The 20,544-nt window shown below is 43.1% G+C and overlaps 1 protein-coding gene across 1 annotated transcript in view; it reads right to left on the reverse strand.

Annotated features, from left to right (window-relative positions):
- Positions 1–1,327: 1,327 nt before the first annotated feature.
- The window catches only part of LOC126416879 (facilitated trehalose transporter Tret1-like), a 54,796-nt gene continuing 35,579 nt past the window's right edge, over positions 1,328–20,544 (reverse strand). The window contains exons 4-6 of the mRNA XM_050084763.1: positions 13,926–14,088; positions 9,052–9,245; positions 1,328–3,282 (exon numbers count right to left, since the gene is read on the reverse strand). Of these exons, the coding sequence (XP_049940720.1) occupies positions 2,782–3,282; positions 9,052–9,245; positions 13,926–14,088 (858 nt within the window). The 3' untranslated portion in view covers positions 1,328–2,781. The remainder of the gene's footprint in view (positions 3,283–9,051; positions 9,246–13,925; positions 14,089–20,544) is intronic.

The following is a 20,544-nucleotide window of genomic DNA, read 5'->3' on the forward strand; positions in this document are numbered from 1 at the left end:
GATATCGCGTTTTTCACTCGGCAGGCGGTGTCAGAGCCGTTAGAACGCCAGCCGAAGATGAAAAATGCAAATGTGATCCGCTAACGTGGAGATATTTCATGTAAATGACGATGGCGTTGTGTCTGAGAGTGAACTGATGTTTCTACTTTAATGGCGGACGTATAACACCAGCGGTAACCGATGCAGTCGTGTCAACGCAAACAACACGTTTTAAATGTTTGAACGCTGTGTGGGATTGTGTAATGCTGTGGAACAGTTTTACATAACATTCTTCCCTCTAGCTTACTACAAGAAAATAAAACGTTGTTTTTCCCCACTAAAAAAACCGCGGACATGCTTAGTTAGTAACAGCTGTACACCTTAGCTGAAAATTCATGAGTAGCTCGCATCTTTTGTTTCTTAGCTTTCAGTAATGAGTAACCGTGTATTGCAGTGACTTGTAAAACTCCAGAAAAGGAACACTCAGCATCATGTGACAGTTACTGTGTAATCTGAAAGTGTTCATCGGAGCTGAAAAGGTTTACGAAAGTAACAAAGAACTTTATTCAGATTTGCACATAATACAACACAGGAACAAATTTTCACAAGAAGATAATGATATCAATTATAATTCTACGATATACAGCAAGAAGTCAAGTAGGAAATGCGGTTTCCTCTGAGTGATTAACACATTAACTTGTATGTCACTAGGGGGTACCCCCATATATGACTAGTCACTGGAACTAAAATGCTCGACTTCTGTAGGATGACTGTTCAAATCTCTGTCCGGCCATCCAGATTTGATTTATTCGTGGTTTCCGCAACTCATGTCAGGTAAATGCTGGGATGATTTCTGTGGTGTCACCGCCAGACACCACACTTGCTAGGTGGTAGCTTAAATCGGCCGCGGTCCATTTAGTACATGTCGGACCCGTGTGTCGCCACTGTGTGATCGCAGACCTAGCGCCACCACAAGGCAGGTCTCGAGAGACGATATAGCACTCGCCCCAGTTGTACGAGGAGATTGCTAGCGACCATACGGACGAAGCCTTCCTCTCATTTGCCGAGAGCCAGTTAGAATAGCCTTCTGCTAAGTCCATGGCAACGACCTAGCAAGGCGCCATTAGCCTTACCTACTTTGAGAGTTATAGTATAAATGTCTCAAGAAGAATGCTGTAGTCATCAAATAATAAAGTTAAGTATAAAGCAGCTACGTACTTTTCTTGCTACCATTCAATAGTTATCCTGTTCCAGAATTGACGCCCGTCGGCGTGAGTGTGTACGCGTGCCTTTCTATCGGCTACCCGTCACTGTGGACTGGCTGCCTTGTCAGTCCACTTCAATTTCTCTGAAGAAAGGATGGCTGATCTCTTTTCTCACATCGACCACAGACCTTGTTCTGAGTCTGCAATGACCTCGTTGTGCACGTGGCTCTAAATCTGAATCTTCTTTCCGATACAATGGCGCACATATGGGTTCTCCATTCCGAGGCTGCACCATCCGGAAACAACGTGCTATAAATGCTATATCGATGGATAGATATAGTGGAGATACTCTACGCTTGAAACTTCCTGCCAGATTAAAACTGTGTGATTGATTTTTCTCATTATGGGAATACTGAAGGGCAGTCTATTTTATTTGCTAAAAACCATTCAAAGGCCAAGATCACACAAAAATTTTTTTTATTGAAGACAACCGCTTTCAACAGTCTTAGCTGTCATCTTTAGATCTTACACATTTTTTTGTAGTAAACCATGTTCATTTTACGCTGACCTCATGTACTAGATGTCAAGTGGATAAAATCCACCACATTATAAACGTTTGCCGTCGCTAAAATATTTCAGACCACACAGCATCTTTTATCAACTAAAACTGAGTGCCGGACATGTACTCGATCTTGGGACCTTTACCTTTCACAGGCAAGTCATGGAGCTACTGAGATATCCCACGACGAATCACAACCCTATCTCGCAGCTTTACTTCCGCCAGCACCTGATCTAGAACCTTCCGAACGTCACAGATGTTCTTCTGCGGCGGCAGTGAGAGCTGGTTGTGAATCGTGCATGGAAAGCTCAGTCAGTAGAGCACTTGATCGTGAAAGGCGAAGGTGCCGGGTTTGAGTCCAGATGGCTCACAGATTTGATTTTCCAGGAAGTTTCAAATCAGCGCGTACTGCCCCGCAGAGTAAAAATACGTTCTGGATACTCTGTACTTCTCCGATTCGCAACAAACGAAGGTCAATGTCGTCCGAAGAAGTCTCGTTGCATCAAGACAGCACATTTCTCCACACAGCAGGAGCAATACTACGCAGTGGATTGTTTCATATTCATCGTATAACCCACGCTTAGTGCAGAGAGACTGTCACATTTTTTGTCTGTCGATGACACGCTTCACGGCCCCAAATTCACCACAACGTTATGGATCTGGCATCAGGGGCAACGCAGAACATCATTTCCAGCAGGGACATAGGATGCAACAGATGTGTGGAGAAATGAAACGTTCGTTTATACCCAGTGACTATTGTTTCAAAAGCTATAAGGAAATTATATAAATATAGCCCAAAAACAGGCTGAAGTTCCTGGACAAAGACTTGTAATCTCTGTCAACGAGTTCATTGTCATTCGTTGAACGTGACTGACAATCATCAAAGCTTGTTCTGGACAGAGATCGACACACGCATCTGGGCTACGACGAAACTGTCCAGTTGACGTATGTAGAGCATACCGTCCCGGAAATCATCTGCGAGTGGTGCAGTACTTTTTTTTTACGCGTATGAAGGTTCTGTACCGAACATAATCATAACTACGAGACTGTGTCTACAGTTTCCTTGCCACCTTTGAGATCCCTCAGAATATCCTCCAGCGGTCGTCCTTTCGTCTCGGGCAGCGTTGAAAGCCCGATGATCGAACACGCGAGGCAGATAGCCGCGAAGAACCAGAAGGTGCCGTGGACGCCCATGGCCTCCGACATGAGTGGGTAGAGCTTGGTCATGAGCGCCGCCGACCCCCAGATGGCGCTGAAAGCCAGGACGGACGCCACGCCTCTGACGCGAGGAGCGACGATCTCTGACAGCAGTATGTACGGCAGCGGACCCAGCCCGAACGCCATCATCAGCAGGTAGACGGAGAGGCACGTGACGGGCAGCCAGCCTATCAGTGAGACGTCTACGTCGGTCTCCGTCCTGAGGTAGAAGTACACGCCCAGCACCGCCACCGAGACCCCGACGCACACGTTGGAAAGTAGCAAGATGACGCGACGTCCCAATCGGTCCATGAGCGGCGCAGATGCAACACCACCAGCCACCTGCCGGGAACACACATATCGCATCCTCAAATAACAGAAGTGACAAAATTCGATGTTTATCGGTAAGAATCAAAGCAAAATGGCATACAGTCCAATACCTCTAGAGAACACTTTTCATAAAAAGGAAAGTGGAGTGTAACATTACTCTTCAGGACAATGACTAGACCATTTTCATTTAATTTAAGGGTGAGGGTTAAGAAGGTGGGTTGGGCGTGGAAGGTGGGGGGGGGGGGGGGGAGGCACACGGAGGGTGGTGGAAAATTGTGTCGTTTTTAGATTCACAATTCGTCTTCAAATTTTTGACTTGTGATACGCACAGTTCTGTTGTAAGTAGGCTGTTTATGTTTTCTTTATGTAAGTAGGCTGTTTATGTTTTCTTTATGTAAGTAGGCTGTTTAGGTTCTTATATTGGTAACGCCGCCGCCACGTAGCGCTCTCTGTATGAAAATCACTGGCTGTGCTGTGTGCAGTCTGTGGCTGCTTTGCATTGTTGTAATACTCGCCATTGTAGTGTTGGGCAGCGGCAGTTGGAGGTGAGCCGCCAGCAGTGGTGGATGTGGGGAGAGAGATGGCGGAGTTTTGAAATTTGTCATGAACTGCTATATTTATATATGATGATATCAAGGTAAATACATTGTTTGTTCTCTATTAATATCTTTCATTTGCTAACTATCCCTATCAGTAGTTAGAATCTTTTATTTAGCTAGCAGTAGTGGCGCTCGCTGTATTGCAGTAGCTTGAGTAGCGAAGATTTTTGTGAGGTAAGTGATTTGTGAAAGGCATAGTTTACTGTTAGTCAGGGCCCATTCTTTTATAGGGATTATTGAAAGTCAGATTGCGTTGCGCTAACAAAATATTGTGTGTCAGCTTAGGCACAGTCATGTATAAATTTTTCTAAAGGGGACGTTTCACTGTGAATTTAATCGTTAAATCAGGAACTGAAGGGTGAAATGACTGTTGGAAACTGGAGAAGGGAAGTTTACTCCTTTCAGCTTTCGCATATTCTCACATTTAATCCAGTAAGAAATACATCAATGTAAGTGATGTATGAAACATGTAGGTATTTCCAGGCTGGAAACATCCCTCAGGCTGTGGCTAAGCCATGTCTCCGCAGTATCCTTTCTTTCAGGAGTGCTAGTTCTGCAAGGTTCGCAGGAGAGCTTCTGTAAAGTTTGGAAGGTAGGAGACGAGATACTGGCAGAAGTAAAGCTGTGAGTACCGGCCGTGAGTCGTGCTTCGGTAGCTCGGATGGTAGAGCGCTTGCCCGCGAAAGGCAAAGGTCCCGAGTTCGAGTCTCGGTCGGGCACACAGTTTTAATCTGCCAGGAAGTTTCATGTAGGTATTGTTGAAAAATTTGCTATTCAGATAGAGGCGCTGAACTTTTTAGATAAATAGGATGTAGTTAAAAATTAAGTAGACAGCAAAGAAACATAGCATGTTGGTTTTTCAGACTGACATTGTGTGACAAAGTAAGTTGCACATATCCTGGATGAACACTTCTGAAGAGCTAAATGGAGTTGTGAATTCCGCAGCCACTCCACACAGCAGCTATGCCAGGATTTTCTACTATAACAACACCACAGTAATCTAGATTTGTAAATGCTGAGGTCTGTAATTCTACAACCGTTCGAACATCTCTTTGAACTGCTCTCCGAACAGCTTCTTTATATTTCTGAAACGTTGGAGAGGTGGTAGCTTCCTCTTACACGTTGCAGCTGTGTGATCCATCCAGTTTTAGGCTTTCGTCCACTACCGTTGTTACTATGGTCTTCAGTCCGAAGACTGATTTGATACAGCTCTTCACGCTAGTCAGTCCTGTTTAAGCATCTTCATCTCTTCATAACTACAGAACGTACATCCATCTGAACTGTTTACTGTCTCCCTTACAATTTTTACTCCCCATACTTCCCTTCATTACCCGACTGGAAATTCCTTTATTCCTGAAGATTTATTCCACCAACTAATCCACTTTTCTTGACAGGTTGTGCCATTTATTGCACTTCTCCTAGATTCGATTTCGTATCTACTCGTTAGTTATTCAAACTACACATCTATTTTTCAGTATTTTTCTGTAGCATCACTTTTCAAAAGCTTCTATTCACTTAAGCCGGCCGTGGTGGTCGAGCGGTTCTAGGCTCTTCAGTCCAGAACCGCGCGACTGCTACGGTCGCAGGTTCGAATCCTGCCTCGGGCATGGATGTGTGTGATGTTCTTAGGTTAGTTCGGTTAGTTCTAGGGGCCTGATGATCTCAGATGATAAGTCCCATAGTGCTCAGAGCGATTTGAACCATTTTCTATTGACTTCTTGTCTGAACTGCTTATCGTTTACGTTTCACTTCCATACAAGGCTAATTCCAGACAAATACCCACAAAAAAGTTTCCTAACACTTATATTTATGTTACACGTTGAGAAAACAAACTCCTCTCTTTCAAAAACGCTTTGCTTGCTTATTACCTTTTTTGATTTTGGGCCACAATCATGTAATAATGTTTGAATGAAATTTCCGCAGTTTGAATGTACAACTTCTTTGTGTTATATTACGATCATGATTTCAACCTTAAGCCATTGTCAAGTACAACACTGATAAAGGTTTTGTGCAAGTGCATATAAAATGAGAAGGACTCTATTTTTATAAATATCCAATCATTATATTAATTGTGCATTTCGTACTTCATATTTCATGCATTATATCTCTTCCATAACATATTGGTTACAACACATGGTATTTTAATGACAGACTTTAGTAATTTTCTGTACCATATTTATGTATAACACACAGACGCAGTTTATATTAAGATTCGACAGATGGTTGTTCTCTGTCACCGTTATAATTGTTCTGCATTGCACTGGTGTATGGATGTTTCTCATTTAAACCAGTATATGATGTAGGGTAGTCATTTCGGCACGATGTCATACTTTCGTGCTGTAAGCATATTGTTTACACCTTGTATTCACAGATAACACATTCTTCCAAACATGTTCTTACAGATGTACTCACAGATAACACAGTTCTTCCGAAGATGTATGGATTATAGAACATAGATTTACAACCTACAATGTTCGTGTTTCAAATTATGTTCACCTCACATGTAACTAATGTACTGATGTTCATTCTGTGGCTCGATTGTTTTATGTCTGGAAACATACATTTCTGTGGTTTTGAACTAGAATATCAAGTTCAATAGGATCTTGACAATGACTTCGCTTAACAAAGTCTAATTATAGCCAATATGTAAGTAGTATTATTTCGATAATTTTTATTCTGATGTTGAGAGGGCGTACTGATGCTAAATTTTGGCCCTTCCCACATTCTGTGCATTTGTACAAACTTATTCAGCGTTGTACTTAAGAATGGGTTAAGCCTAAATCTTGATAGTAATATGAAATAAGGAAGTTGTATACTCAAATGGCGAAAATTTAATTAAAATAAGCTTTTCTTGCTGTTGCCAGTCTACATTTGACATCCTCCCCACTTCTGCCATCATCAGTTTGCTACACGAATAACAAAACTCATCTACTATTTTCAGTGTCTCATTTCTTAATCTAGTCCCTCCAGCATCACCAGATTTAATTCGATTACTTTTGATTACTCTAGTTTTACTTTTGGTCAGTTATAATCTCATTTCAAGACACTATTTATTCCTTAAAATGCCCTTCCAAGTCCTTTGGCGTGTCATGAGGGAATTGGAATGTCATCGCAAACCGCCAATGTCTCATTTATTCTCCCTGAACCTTAATTGTCCCTCTATATTTCCTGCTGTTTTGCTTTACGGTTTGTTCATTGTAGAGATTGAATTACATTGAGGCTAGACTACAATCTCGTCTCCCCGTTTCTCAACCACTGCTTTCGTCTCATGTCCTTCAACCCTTATAATTATAGTCTGGATTCTATAGAGGAGACCGGGTCGGAATGAACTACCGGGGGAGAACGGTCTCTGAGGTCTAATTTCGTCTAGAGCCGCTACAGTGCTCTCAGAGTGACAAGTGTTTATCAAACCAATGTCTGTTACCGTTTAGTAAGGTTGGAGCTGTTGTAACGCGCCAGTCACTTAGTCTGCATACAAAAAATGAGCGACCTCGCTGTCTTGTTGTAACTTAAAAGACCATTTCCATTCAAGGTAAATCGGTCATAGTTTTTTCTTCACAATCAACGTTTAGTCCTCCTACATCAGCATGTTCTTATCTATCTTTGTGTACAATGCTGTTGTAAAAGAAGTGTTAACATTTGTTACCGTATATTGTCTCAACAGATTTGCGTTTGGGGACAGTGTGGTGTACTGGTATAGTCTGTTGTGCCCTGGTCGCCTTTTATTCTACATTTGATGAATTCTATTGCATGTTGTGCCTTTCTCGTCTGTAGATGGTACGTCTTTATTTACGGAAATCGGAGAGATAAAATTGGCCCACGAGAAATATGCGTGCATCAGTAACTCCACTGGGTCAAGCTTCCCTAATTTTGGCCTGGGGAATGTTACTCCAATATCCAGAGCTACACCAGGAAAGAAACGAGTGACAAGAAAGAGAAGTAAAACTGTACCCTTACATCATCTCTCTACATCATTGCGCTACAAGAAGCGGTAAAAAAGTCCTGGGAGCTAAAGAAGCTAGAGTAGAGAAAGATTAGGCTGCTAGCTCGAGAAGAAGAAAGGGAAAGGAAAAGGAAAAGGAAAGGCTCTTCAGCCAAAGAAGAGGAAGACGTAAGAAAAAGAAATTGACCCCATACAAAATGAAACATCCGAAGACGACGAAGATGCGGCACGTTCATATTGCAGGAAATTATATTCCACTTCAGTTGACGGATGGTTCAAATGGTTCAAATGGCTCTAAGCACTATGAGACTTAACATCGGAGGTCGTGAGTCCCCTAGAACTTAGAACTCCTTAAATCTAACTAACCTGAGGACATCACAGACATCCAAGCCCGAGGCAGGATTCGAACCTGCGACCGTAGTAGTCGCGTGGTTCCAGACTCAAGCGCCTAGAACCGCTCGGTCACCGTGGCCGGCAGCTGACGGATGGATTGCATGTCAGAAGCGCAGGCAGTCTGCTCATAACTCATACACTGGTGTAGATGGTGAGGACGTCGAAGCCCAGCTTACATTTAAGATGTAGCATCCAAGAAATTAAAAAAAAAAAAAAAAAGAAAAGAAAAGAAAAGAAACGAGGTTCGTTGCACCTTGTCTACTGGGGGGAATGGACTTAAAAATACTTTCTCAGTTCATTGCTGTAACAAACCAAGTATGTTTATGTTATTAACTTTTAGATAAAAGGTTCCTAATTTTTCTAAAAAAAAATTCATTATTGAGCCCTTTTGATCCAAGCGTTAGGCGGAATGTTCCGCTCGGTCTCCCCTACAAGCTGCGGATAACCTTTCGCTCCCTGTATTTTGTCCTTGGTACCTTCAGAATTTGAAAGGGTGTATTCCACAGTACATAGTCAAAAGGTTTCCCTAAATATATAAATGCTACAAACGTAGATAAGTAGTATCAGTTTTGCCCCTTGTGTTTCAGGATTTATCCCGCAACAAGACTAATCTTCCCCGAGGTCGACATCTAACAGTTTTTCCGTTCTTTTGTAAACGATTCGTCTCGGCGTTTGGCAAGCTTGACGTTAAACATGGTTCGGTAATATTCGCACCTGTCAGCAGCACCTGCGTCCTTCGGAATTGGGATTATTACATTCTTCTCGAAGTCTGAGGATATTTCGCCTGTCTCATATATCTAACTCGTGTACACGCCGGCATCGACCGCAGCAGGGTGGAACACGTACCTGTAGCAGACCTATGACGATGGCCGCGAGCTCTGGCGATAGAGAGCTGCCGGACGCCTGGAAGATGAAGACGGCGTAGTTGACAACGGCGAAGAGGCCGCCCATCTGCTGGTTGATGGCGACCACGATGACGAGCGAGATGCCGATCAGGCTGACGGCGGAGCACAGTCGGCCGCCCACCGCCGCCCCATGGGCTGCGCCGCCCCCGCCGCCGCCGCTGCTGCTATCCCTGCCCAGCGACGCCTCCAGCCGGGCCATCTCGAGCTCCAGCTGGTCCTCCGTTATCCCGCGGCGCAGCCAGCGGAGGGACTGCACAGTCGAATACGTTGTCTTTCATATCATCCGTGTTCAGCAAAATAGCCCTCGACTGACGGAGAAAGGGGGACATAAAAGCAGATTAGCACTGGCAAAAAGGGCACTTCTTTGTAGTGTTGTAAAATGCCTGGCCACTTATAAGTCGCGGCAAATTATCAAGATAAATGCCTGGACAAATGACCAAAATTCATAAATGACCAGGCATTGATGCATTTTACAGATTAATTGATAAGCGGCGCTTATAAAATAAATTAAGCTGATATTTTGTGGTGGAAAAGTTGTTTTGCAACACTGCTACTTCAGTGGTTGGTAACCAAGTTGAAACAGCTGTTTGAGATTTCGGGGAGAGTTATTAGGGAAATAAATTGGATTGTAAACATAACTTTTTACATCGCTAATGAGGTCACTCACTGGGTTAGTACGTAATAAAAAAAGAAAACGGCACTCAAGTACAAAAGTAATCTTTAAAATAAAGCATTATTTATGTTAAGTAGCTAGCCTTTAGGTACTATTTTTACTTATACTAAGCTACAGCAAAAAATTAAAAAGTTGTTCTCAACCGCTGTACCTAACGCAAGCACTTTTTTTTCAAATTCTGAGGGCACTTGAATCACTTGTTGGTATTCTTCCCCGTTTTGTCGAAATGTGACTGTTCGTCTTCCGTAAATCAATATTTACAAGATACTCATTTCCAGTTTAAACTGAAAACGTTCCAAGCAGGTCATTTTTCCTTAACCTTCTTCCAACTGTTCAATAGCCTACTGTCTACTAAACTGTAAATAACACAAAGACAAGGTTGTGTTGCAGCTCACTCAGCCACATAGAGATGAATGACTCTCAGGCGGACAGACCAGTGCTGCCAGTTCCAGTTAACTAAATAACCCACAGAATTTCATGAAATACTTGAAATTACCAGCCCCTCACTCAATTTTCATCTAATACCTATTTCCAATAATAGCAATAACACAAATATTTACTTAGAATAGCTGGAATTAGAGTAAAAAAAAAGGTTATCCCTAATGATTTTAGTTGGGAATGTGTTACGTAGCGGTTCCAATTCGACAATTCCAAGAATCGTGAATTCTCTAGGAATCGACTAGTATCGGAATGGAACGATTCCAGCATCTTGCACATCGATTCTTTGTTATTAAATCTTCTTTATGTTAGTTTCCTCGTCTTATCTTCGCAACAGTACAGCCATACGAAAGTGGATAAAGAAAGGAGCAGAACAGAGAACTATAGTTTGTCTCAAATGTCACTACATCTGACAATATTTTTTTTTTTTACTGAAAACAGTTTAACGTTTAAGGGTACATTTTTTTTTTATCAAGAAACACATGTCAGCAGTTTAATACATGCGGTAATATTCTTTTATCAATAATCATTCTTCAATAATGTACAGATATTTGACAGTGATTACATTAGGAAAGATGACCTAAGGACAATGTTTTTTTACACCGGATTATCTCTACATAGCCGTTCAACGCGGTGTGTTTGTATGTATGTTTTGTGTGTGTGTGTGTGTGTGTGTGTGTGTGTGTGTGAGAGAGAGAGAGAGAGAGAGAGAGAGAGATCAAAAATGAGGAGTGGAACTGGTAAAAAAGGACGTTGTAAATGATAAGTAGCTCTCAGCACACCGCGCAAAAAAAAAAAGAAATGCTTCTCTCTTCTTTCCTTGCGTTCTTAGTAATAAAGGCGAGTGTAAACATTTACTAACCTTTAATATTGGGAGTATTATCCCATTTACCTACTTTAGTTGATAATTATACATTCTAGCACGAAAACTTTAAAAAATGCTTTTTTTTATAATTGCCCAGATTTTGGGCATTTAAAACTGCTTTGCGCAAATTCCTGGGAAATGCCCTTTTACAAATGTCCAGCCCATGGGGAATTTTCCTGGTCCACGTCACCACTCCTAGACAAGAGAACTGTGTTAGTATCAAACACAGAACTTTATTTGAGGAAGGAATTTCTGAGATAGTACGTTTGGAGGACAGCTTTGTATGGTAGTGAAACATGCACTACGGTAAAACCGGAACAGAATAGATTCGAAGCGTTTGAGATTTGGTACTACAGATGAATGTTGAAAATTAGATGGACTGATAAGGTAAGGAATGAGGAGGCTCTGCGCAAAGGAACATATGGAAATCACTGACAAGAAGAAGGGACAGAATGGTCAGACATCCGTTAAGTGGAATAACTTCCACTATACAAAATGGAGCTGTACGGGGTAAAAACTATAGAGGATACAGAGGCTGGAGTACATCCAGCACATAATTGAGGACTTCGGTTGCAAGTGCTACTCTGAGATAAAGAGGTTGGCACTTGATATGAACTCGTTGTGGGCCACGTCAAACCAGACAGAAGACTGATGATTCGAAAAGAAAATGTTCATTATCTTTAAAAAATAATGGTGTTATATAAAGTAGGTGGCGAATAGCAAAAATATCACTTAGTTACTTAGTTGGTTTGTGTTATGTTCCAAGGATCATATTGCACCACAGATCGTAATGATGTGTAACAAGTCATTTACATTCACATTGCAAACTGAACTTAATTTTTTTTTTCGAAAAGAAAGAAGATGTACAAATGAAGAGTTAGTAAGTCCTACCCACCACCTTTCACACATTACAGTAACAGAAATTCTTCTGCGGAATAGGAGGAGTTGCAAGACGACCGAGCGAGGTGGCGCGGTGTTTGGCACACTGGACTCGCATTCGGGAGGACGATGGTTCAAGCCAGCGTCCGGCCATCCTGATTTAGGTTTTCCGTGATTTCCCTAAATCGCCTCAGGCAAATGCCGGGATGGTTCCTTTTGAAAGGTCGCGGTCCACTTCCTTCCCCATCCGATGTGACCGACCAACTCGCTGTTTTGTCTCCTCCCCCAAATCAACCAACCAACCCGCTTGTCACTGCCAAGGAGAAAATTTATTAGTTTTTTTTTTCAAATTTTACTTCTCTGTCTGTCAGAATTTTATATCACTGGGTAAGTGATCAGAAATATTTGTGGCAGCATTGTGCGATCCTTTTTGTTATAAAGACAGCTTTAATGTAGAATGACGAAAGTCAGTTTTCCTTCTGGTATTGTAATTATGTACATAATTGTTCCTTTTGAACTGTAGTGGATTATTTACAACAAATTCCATATCGGAGTATATGTACTTTGAGGCAGAAGTCAGAATGCCCAACTCCGTAAACAGATGTCTATCAAATGATCGTGAGTGAGTGCCACATATTCTTCTTACAACGCGTGTTTGCGAAGCAAAGGCTTTCTTTCTTTAAAATGAGTTATCCCAGAAAGTTATCCCATAAGACATTATTGGATGAAAGCAGGCAAAATACAACTTACTGATTTGTTTCTCTCAAAGATTTGCAGTGTCATCACACATGCAGGATGTCCCCCGGAGGAATGTTCATTATACTGGGAGATTTTGTAAAATGACGAAATAGTGCAACAGTTAATCGATCGACAATTCTTTATTATATACACTACCGCTTTCGATACATTTAAATTTACGTCATCTTGTGTGAACTGTAATAATGAAGATATTGCCTTAGAAGACAGTGGAAATGGACCCTCAAATATAAAATGTCAGGTAAGGACTACGCAGCTAAAATTCCTAAAATGAATTAACATAAATTAAAAGATAGAACAGGACGTTACTTACATCATTCGTATGGCACATGCATGCTACATTTATAGTATGTAACGAATATCATTGCCTGAAACAAAAATAAAACAGCTAAATATCAATATCTAGCTTTCTAATCCACTCCAAAATCATTCCACGTGCCCTAATAGCATCGAAGGACACACTCCTCTGTTACACGTCCGATAAATTGTTTCAGTGCATCACGGTCACAACTCGGAGAATCCGTATACCCCATTTATAGAGCAAGTCATAGTACCTTCCACATCCAAGGCGGGTGCTATTTAACTCCAACCAAAGTTTCCTTTCATGTTCGTCGCCAGCAGTATCACTGTTATATTTCTCGAACCATTCCCGCTCTTGGTAATTTGACAGTTGTTGTTTCAGAGATCTCTTACTTTGCTGTTACTTGTAACCAGCTGTTCAGCTTACAGTAGTGGCGGGTGTCTCGAACGCAGCCTATTTCTTCGTACGACAGGGACGTCGTGATAAATGGGTAATTCCTTATTCTCTGGTATATTATGTGGTAATCTCAAAGCAAGGTTTCAATTCTGAGAATCTGTGGTGGATAGATATTGCTTAGCAGCGGAAGCCAGTATAAAGGAGTGATCTGATTGTACCAGTTACATTCGGGAGGACGACGATTCAATCCCGCGACCGGCCATCCTGATTTAGGTTTTCCGTGATTTCCCTAAATCGCTCCAGGCAAATGCCGGGATGGTTCCTTTGAAAGGACACGGCCGACTTCCTTCCCCATCCTTCCCTAATCCGGTGAGACCGATGACCTTGCTGTTTGGTCTCTTCCCTCAAACAATCCAATCCAATCATGTACCAGTTATCATGTGCATTGTGTTGTTGAACTGCACATCGATGTGGCTGATATGACAGCTATTGTCAGAAGCACATTACCCTGGCTCTCGAAAAAACCAGTGCCAGAGCCAGCGTACGCAAAGTCTCCAGGTTGTGTCACACAGTCTGTGAATGATGTCGCGATTGTTTGTCTTGGCTGATGAGTTTTCCAGAAGTTTTTAGTAAGATACAGTGCGGTCGAATGTGATACCAAAATACACTCCTGGAAATTGAAATAAGAACACCGTGAATTCATTGTCCCAGGAAGGGGAAACTTTATTGACACATTCCTGGGGTCAGATACATCACATGATCACACTGACAGAACCACAGGCACGTAGACACAGGCAACAGAGCATGCACAATGTCGGCACTAGTACAGTGTATATCCACCTTTCGCAGCAATGCAGGCCGCTATTCTCCCATGGAGACGATCGTAGAGATGCTGGATGTAGTCCTGTGGAACGGCTTGCCATGCCATTTCCACCTGGCGCCTCAGTTGGACCAGCGTTCGTGCTGGACGTGCAGACCGCGTGAGACGACGTTTCATCCAGTCCCAAACATGCTCAATGGGGGACAGATCCGGAGATCTTGCTGGCCAGGGTAGTTGACTTACACCTTCTAGAGCACGTTGGGTGGCACGGGATACATGCGGACGTGCATTGTCCTGTTGGAACAGCAAGTTCCCTTGCCGGTCTAGGAATGGTAGAACGATGGGTTCGATGACGGTTTGGATGTACCGTGCACTATTCAGTGTCCCCTCGACGATCACCAGTGGTGTACGGCCAGTGTAGGAGATCGCTCCCCACACCATGATGCCGGGTGTTGGCCCTGTGTGCCTCGGTCGTATGCAGTCCTGATTGTGGCGCTCACCTGCACGACGCCAAACACGCATACGACCATCATTGGCACCACGGCAGAAGCGACTCTCATCGCTGAAGACTACACGTCTCCATTCGTCCCTCCAATCACGCCTGTCGCGACACCACTGGAGGCGGGCTGCACGATGTTGGGGCGTGAGCGGAAGACGGCCTAACGGTGTGCGGGACCGTAGCCCAGCTTCATGGAGACGGTTGCGAATGGTCCTCGCCGATACCCCAGGAGCAACAGTGTCCCTAATTTGCTGGGAAGTGGCGGTGCGGTCCCCTACGGCACTGCGTAGGATCCTATGGTCTTGGCGTGCATCCGTGCGTCGCTGCGGTCCGGTCCCAGGTCGACGGGCACGTGCACCTTCCGCCGACCACTGGCGACAACATCGATGTACTGTGGAGACCTCACGCCCCACGTGTTGAGCAATTCGGCGGTACGTCCACCCGGCCTCCCGCATGCCCACTATACGCCCTCGCTCAAAGTCCGTCAACTGCACATACGGTTCACGTCCACGCTGTCGCGGCATGCTACCAGTGTTAAAGACTGCGATGGAGCTCCGTATGCCACGGCAAACGGGCTGACACTGACGGCGGCGGTGCACAAATGCTGCGCAGCTAGCGCCATTCGACGGCCAACACCGCGGTTCCTGGTGTGTCCGCTGTGCCGTGCGTGTGATCATTGCTTGTACAGCCCTCTCGCAGTGTCGGGAGCAAGTATGGTGGGTCTGACACACCGGTGTCAATGTGTTCTTTTTTCCATTTCCAGGAGTGTACTTGGGGTACTTATTGTGACGGAGAATATTGCCATGAGATTGTACCTTGAGCTCATGTTGTTGTTAAGGTGAAAAGTACACACCTCGCTCCTACTGGTACTAGGCTTAGGCATCCATTTTTTGAAGTATGAGTTAAGGGCCGCTAAGTCCTGTGTTAATGTTCCCTTTGACTGACCAAGGTCTTTTGATTGGCAAGCCATAGCGTTAGATACAAATAAAATCACTTAACCATCTGCGGTCATCCTCATCCCAATGTTGTCATGGAACAAAAGGGGGACCTAGACAAACCCGAAAAAAAGGACATCATGACCGGACACCAAAAGCCATCAGAATCTTGAAATACGTAAACTGCAATAAAGAGGCGAAGAGAAATCTCATATTGCGTGGAATTACTTACATAAATTCCATAAAAACCGTTTCCTCAGTGCTGTCCGACCGGGAACACTAACAGCAAAACCATGTACTGTAATAGTAAATGCTAGCCTTCAGTACTGAGGCCGCACACGACCCATAGCGCAGGCGCGTTATGATACAGATAACTTCAAATGTTCAAATGTGTGTGAAATCTTATGGGACTTAACTGCTAAGGTCATCAGTCCCGAAGCTTACACACTACTTAACCTAAATTATCCTAAGGACAAACACACACACCCATGCCCGAGGGAGGACTCGAACCTCCGCCGGGACCAGCCGCACTACAGATAAGTGATTAGTGAACTGTTTAAACTTGAAAATCGGGAAGTAACAGCAGAAAGGAGACGGAACCATCACAACATTAGAAATATTACCTTTCACGCACACCTTAAGTTTCCAGAATAATGTCAGTGCATCCATTAATTGCATCTAGAGGATGAAAATGAAGACTTCTTAAGATTTCAACTTCTTCCAGGAAACTGAGTATCCGACCTTTCTCTGCACTGTGTAGAATAGTTAAGTTATCGCTAACCTGCCGCAGCTGATGCTGGATATCAATAAATCGCATTGTCAAAGCTGATCTAAAATTGGCCAAGACTTCGTGTTATTTAAATCTCATATGAAAATGCCGCCTGTTTTGTCAGTGTATCTGCTCTTACACAATTGGCTTCTGTCACAATGAGTGCGATACACGCCAGGATAAACGTAAGGATCCTCTTTGAAAACGTAACGGTCCCTTAACGCAGTGCTCAATTTTTTTGGTATGAAAAATGTCGGAGCTGTGTTGGCTGACATCGGTTTCTGTCCAGTCCTGTGTGATACGTATCCATGATATGGAAACTTACAAAACCTTTTCTTTTTCTCTACTGGGTACAGAGTGATTCTCTTCCATGCTCCCTCGCGCTTCACTCGGTCTTTTTAATCCTGTATCTCAATCATAGAGCCCCGATATCCGCTAGGCGCAGCAATATACTTGATTAGACCGAACTCGCTTTCATATGCCTTTGATGTCCGGTGAACATTATTTAACCTGTGTAGGAGGGCCCGGAAAGCTCTAGTTTCACATTTAAAACGGTGTTTCGATGTTACATTCAGAACTAAATAATCCGTAGCCTCTTTTCTATGCATGTGAAACTTTACCTTGCCTTCAGTTGAGGTATGTGACAGGAACGATCATTCGGAGCAAAAGAGTCTAATAAACATGTACTTTAGAACATCTTAAGAGCTATGAGCACTTCTTGATCTTCGATACCGTGAAACAAAACTCTACTGCTGCAAGCTCTTCGCTTTCCTTATTTTTGGAGAAGGTAGAGGTGAGCAAAGCAAGAAAAAATGTGCAGTAAACACGGACTCTGATATGCATGCCTCATGAGCTGTGAGCACTTTTTTGAATAGAAGAAACGTGTTTCACGGCAGCGAAGATGAACAAGAGCTAAAAGCTTTTAAGGTATGCACTTTAGAGTTCATGTTAACTGAACTTTTTTCTTGGTATGGTCCATACTACCATATTCTCCGAATATGGAAAGCAAAGAGCTTGCAGTAGGAGAAATTTGTTTCGTACTATAGAAGACGAAGAACTGCTTATAGCTCGCAAGGCATGCATGCTCTCAAGGCATGCATATTTACTGAACTTTATTGCTTCGATTGATCGTTTCTGTCATATTCCTGAATATTGACCTTTCCTCTGGGTCACCCCGGATACACATCAAAATCTTTGAAAAAATCGGTTTTATACTGACACGAATTATCCGAAGAATGGTGCAAAATTGAGACGACTCACCTCAGGGAATATCAGTTTGGGTTCCGGCAGTAATTGAAGAGACGCTGACAGCTGCGAATCGCCTTCATACGTTCTTGCTTGATGTGTTCCCTGACGGCGATGTAGTCTTTCAGCAGTATAATTGAAGATGTGCGCGGAACAACATGATGACCCTCAAATGTAAAAACTTAGAGATAAGTGTTGCCATCTGTTGCTGGAGACGGAAACTATCGAAACTGACATTAGTCTCACCCCTAAATATCAATTAGGGGTGAGACCAATGCCAATTTTGATAGCTCCCGTACCCAGCAATAGATGGCAACACGTATCTCTAAGGCCTTGCGTTTGAGGGTTAGCCCGTTTTTCCTCGCATGTCTTCAATTGTCCGCGTCTCTCAGCCGGACCGTGCTACAGTGGTTTGAGGAGAATTATAGTGAACTCGCTTTGATGTCTCGGCGATTAGTTTCGCCTCATGTAAGTTCTATGATACCCTTCCTTATGCGTCGCTATCGACCATCACAGCATACGCAGATCAGCGGCCCGTTATTTACGGGAATTGCACGACCTGTGCGTAGACATCTAATGCCACATACCTCCACAAACTTATCAACAGATTATCGGATCCCAGATACGCTGAATCAGTGATATATTTCGTAGCAACGACGGACAAACAACTTATTAAGCAGATGGTCATAATTTTTGGCTCATCATTGTTTATATAAGATATTTGAAGGAAGGTCTCTGATAGATTATATAGTGGTAAGACAGACATTCAGGAACCGGGTTTTAAATCGTAAGACATTAACAGGGGCAGATATGGACTCTGACCACAATCTATTGGTTATGAACTGTAGATTAAAACTGAAGAAACTGCAAAAAGATGGGGAATTTAAGGAGATGGGACTTAAATAATCTGACTAAAGCAGAGGTTGTACAGAGTTCCAGAAAGAGAATAAGGGAACAGTTGACAGGAATGAGGGAAATAAATACAGTAGAAGAAGAATGGGTAGATTTGAGGGATGAAGTAGTGAAGGCAGCAGAGGATCAAGTAGGTAAAAAGAGGAGGGCTAGTAGAAATCCTTGGGTAACAGAAGAAATACTGAATTTAATTGATGAAAGGAGAAAATATAAAAATGCAGTAAATGAAGCAGGCAAAAAGGATTACAAACGTCTCAAAAATGAGATCGACAGGAAGTGCAAAATGGCTAAGCAGGGATGGCTAGAGGACAAATGTAAGGATGTAGAGGCTTATCTCACTAGGGGTAAGATAGATACTGCCTACAGGAAAATTAAAGAGACCTTTGGAGAAAGGAGAACGACTTGTATGAATATCAAGAGCTCAGATGGAAACCCAGTTCTATGCAAAGAAGGGAAAGCAGAAAAGTGTAAGGAGTATTTAGAGCGTCTATACACGGGCGATGAGCCGGCCGGTATGGCCGAGCGGTTCTAGGCGCTTCAGTCTGGAACCGCGCGACCGCTACGGTCGCAGATTCGAATCCTGCCTCGGGCATGGATGTGTGTGATGTCCTTGGGTTAGTTAGGTTTAAGTAGTTCTAAGTGCTAGGGGACTGATGACCTCAGATGTTAAGTCCCATAGGGCTCAGAGCCATATGTCCTCAAGAACATCGGACAATATTATAGAAATGGAAGAGAATGTAGATGAAGATGAAATAGGTGATATGATACTGCGTGAAGAGTTTGACAGAGCACTGAAAGACCTAAGTCGAAACAAGGCCCCGGGAGTAGACAACATTCCATTAGAACTACTGACAGCCTTGGGAGAGCCAGGCCTGACAAAACTCTACCATCTAGTGAGCAAGTTGTATGAACAGGCGAAATATCCTCAAACTTCAAGAAGAATATAATAATTCCAATCCCAAAGAAAGCAGGTGTTGACAGATGTGAAAATTACCGAACTATCAGTTTAATAAGCCACGGTTGTATAATACTAACGCGAATTCTTTACAGACAAATGGAGAAACTGGTAGAAGCGGACCTCGGGGAAGATCAGTTTGGACTCCGTAGAAATGTTGGAACACGTGAGGCAATACTGACCCTACGACTTATCTTAGAAAATAGATTAAGGAAAGGCAAACTTACGTTTCTTGCGTTTGTAGACTTAGAGAAAGGTTTTGACAACGTTGATTGGACTACTCTCTTTCAAATTCTGAAGGTGGCAGGGGTAAAATACAGGGAGCGAAAGGCTATTTACAATTTGTACAGAAACCAGATGGCAGTTATAAGAGTCGAGGGGCATGAAAGGGAAGCAGTGGTTGTGATGGGAGTGAGACAGGGTTGTAGCCTATTCCCGATGTTATTCAATCTGTATATTGAGCAAGCAGTAAAGGAAACAAAAGAAAAATTCGGAGTAGGAATTAAAATCCATGGAGAAGAAATAAAGACTTTGAGGTTCGCCGATGACACTGTAATTCTGTCAGAGACAGCAAAAGACCTGGAAGAGTAGCTGAACGGAATGGACAGTGTCTTGAAAGGAGGATATAAGATGAACATCAACAAAAGCAAAACGAGGATAATGGAATGTAGTCGAATTAAATAAGGTGATGCTGAGGGAATTTGATTAGGAAATGATACACTTAAGGTAGTAAAGGACTTTTGCTATTTGGGGAGCAAAATAACTGATGATGGTCGAAGTAGAGAGGATATAAAATGTAGATAGGTTCAAATGGTCTGAGCACTATGGGACTTAACATCTATGGTCATCAGTCCCCTAGAACTTAGAACTACTTAAACCTAACTAACCTAAGGACATCAATCAACACCCACTCATCACGAGGCAGAGAAAATCCCTGACCCCGCCGGGAATCGAACCCGGGACCCCGTGCTCGAGAAGCGAGAACGCTACC

The sequence above is a fragment of the Schistocerca serialis genome, chromosome 8, assembly GCF_023864345.2.
Source record: "Schistocerca serialis cubense isolate TAMUIC-IGC-003099 chromosome 8, iqSchSeri2.2, whole genome shotgun sequence".
In the NCBI taxonomy this organism is placed as follows: domain Eukaryota; kingdom Metazoa; phylum Arthropoda; class Insecta; order Orthoptera; family Acrididae; genus Schistocerca; species Schistocerca serialis.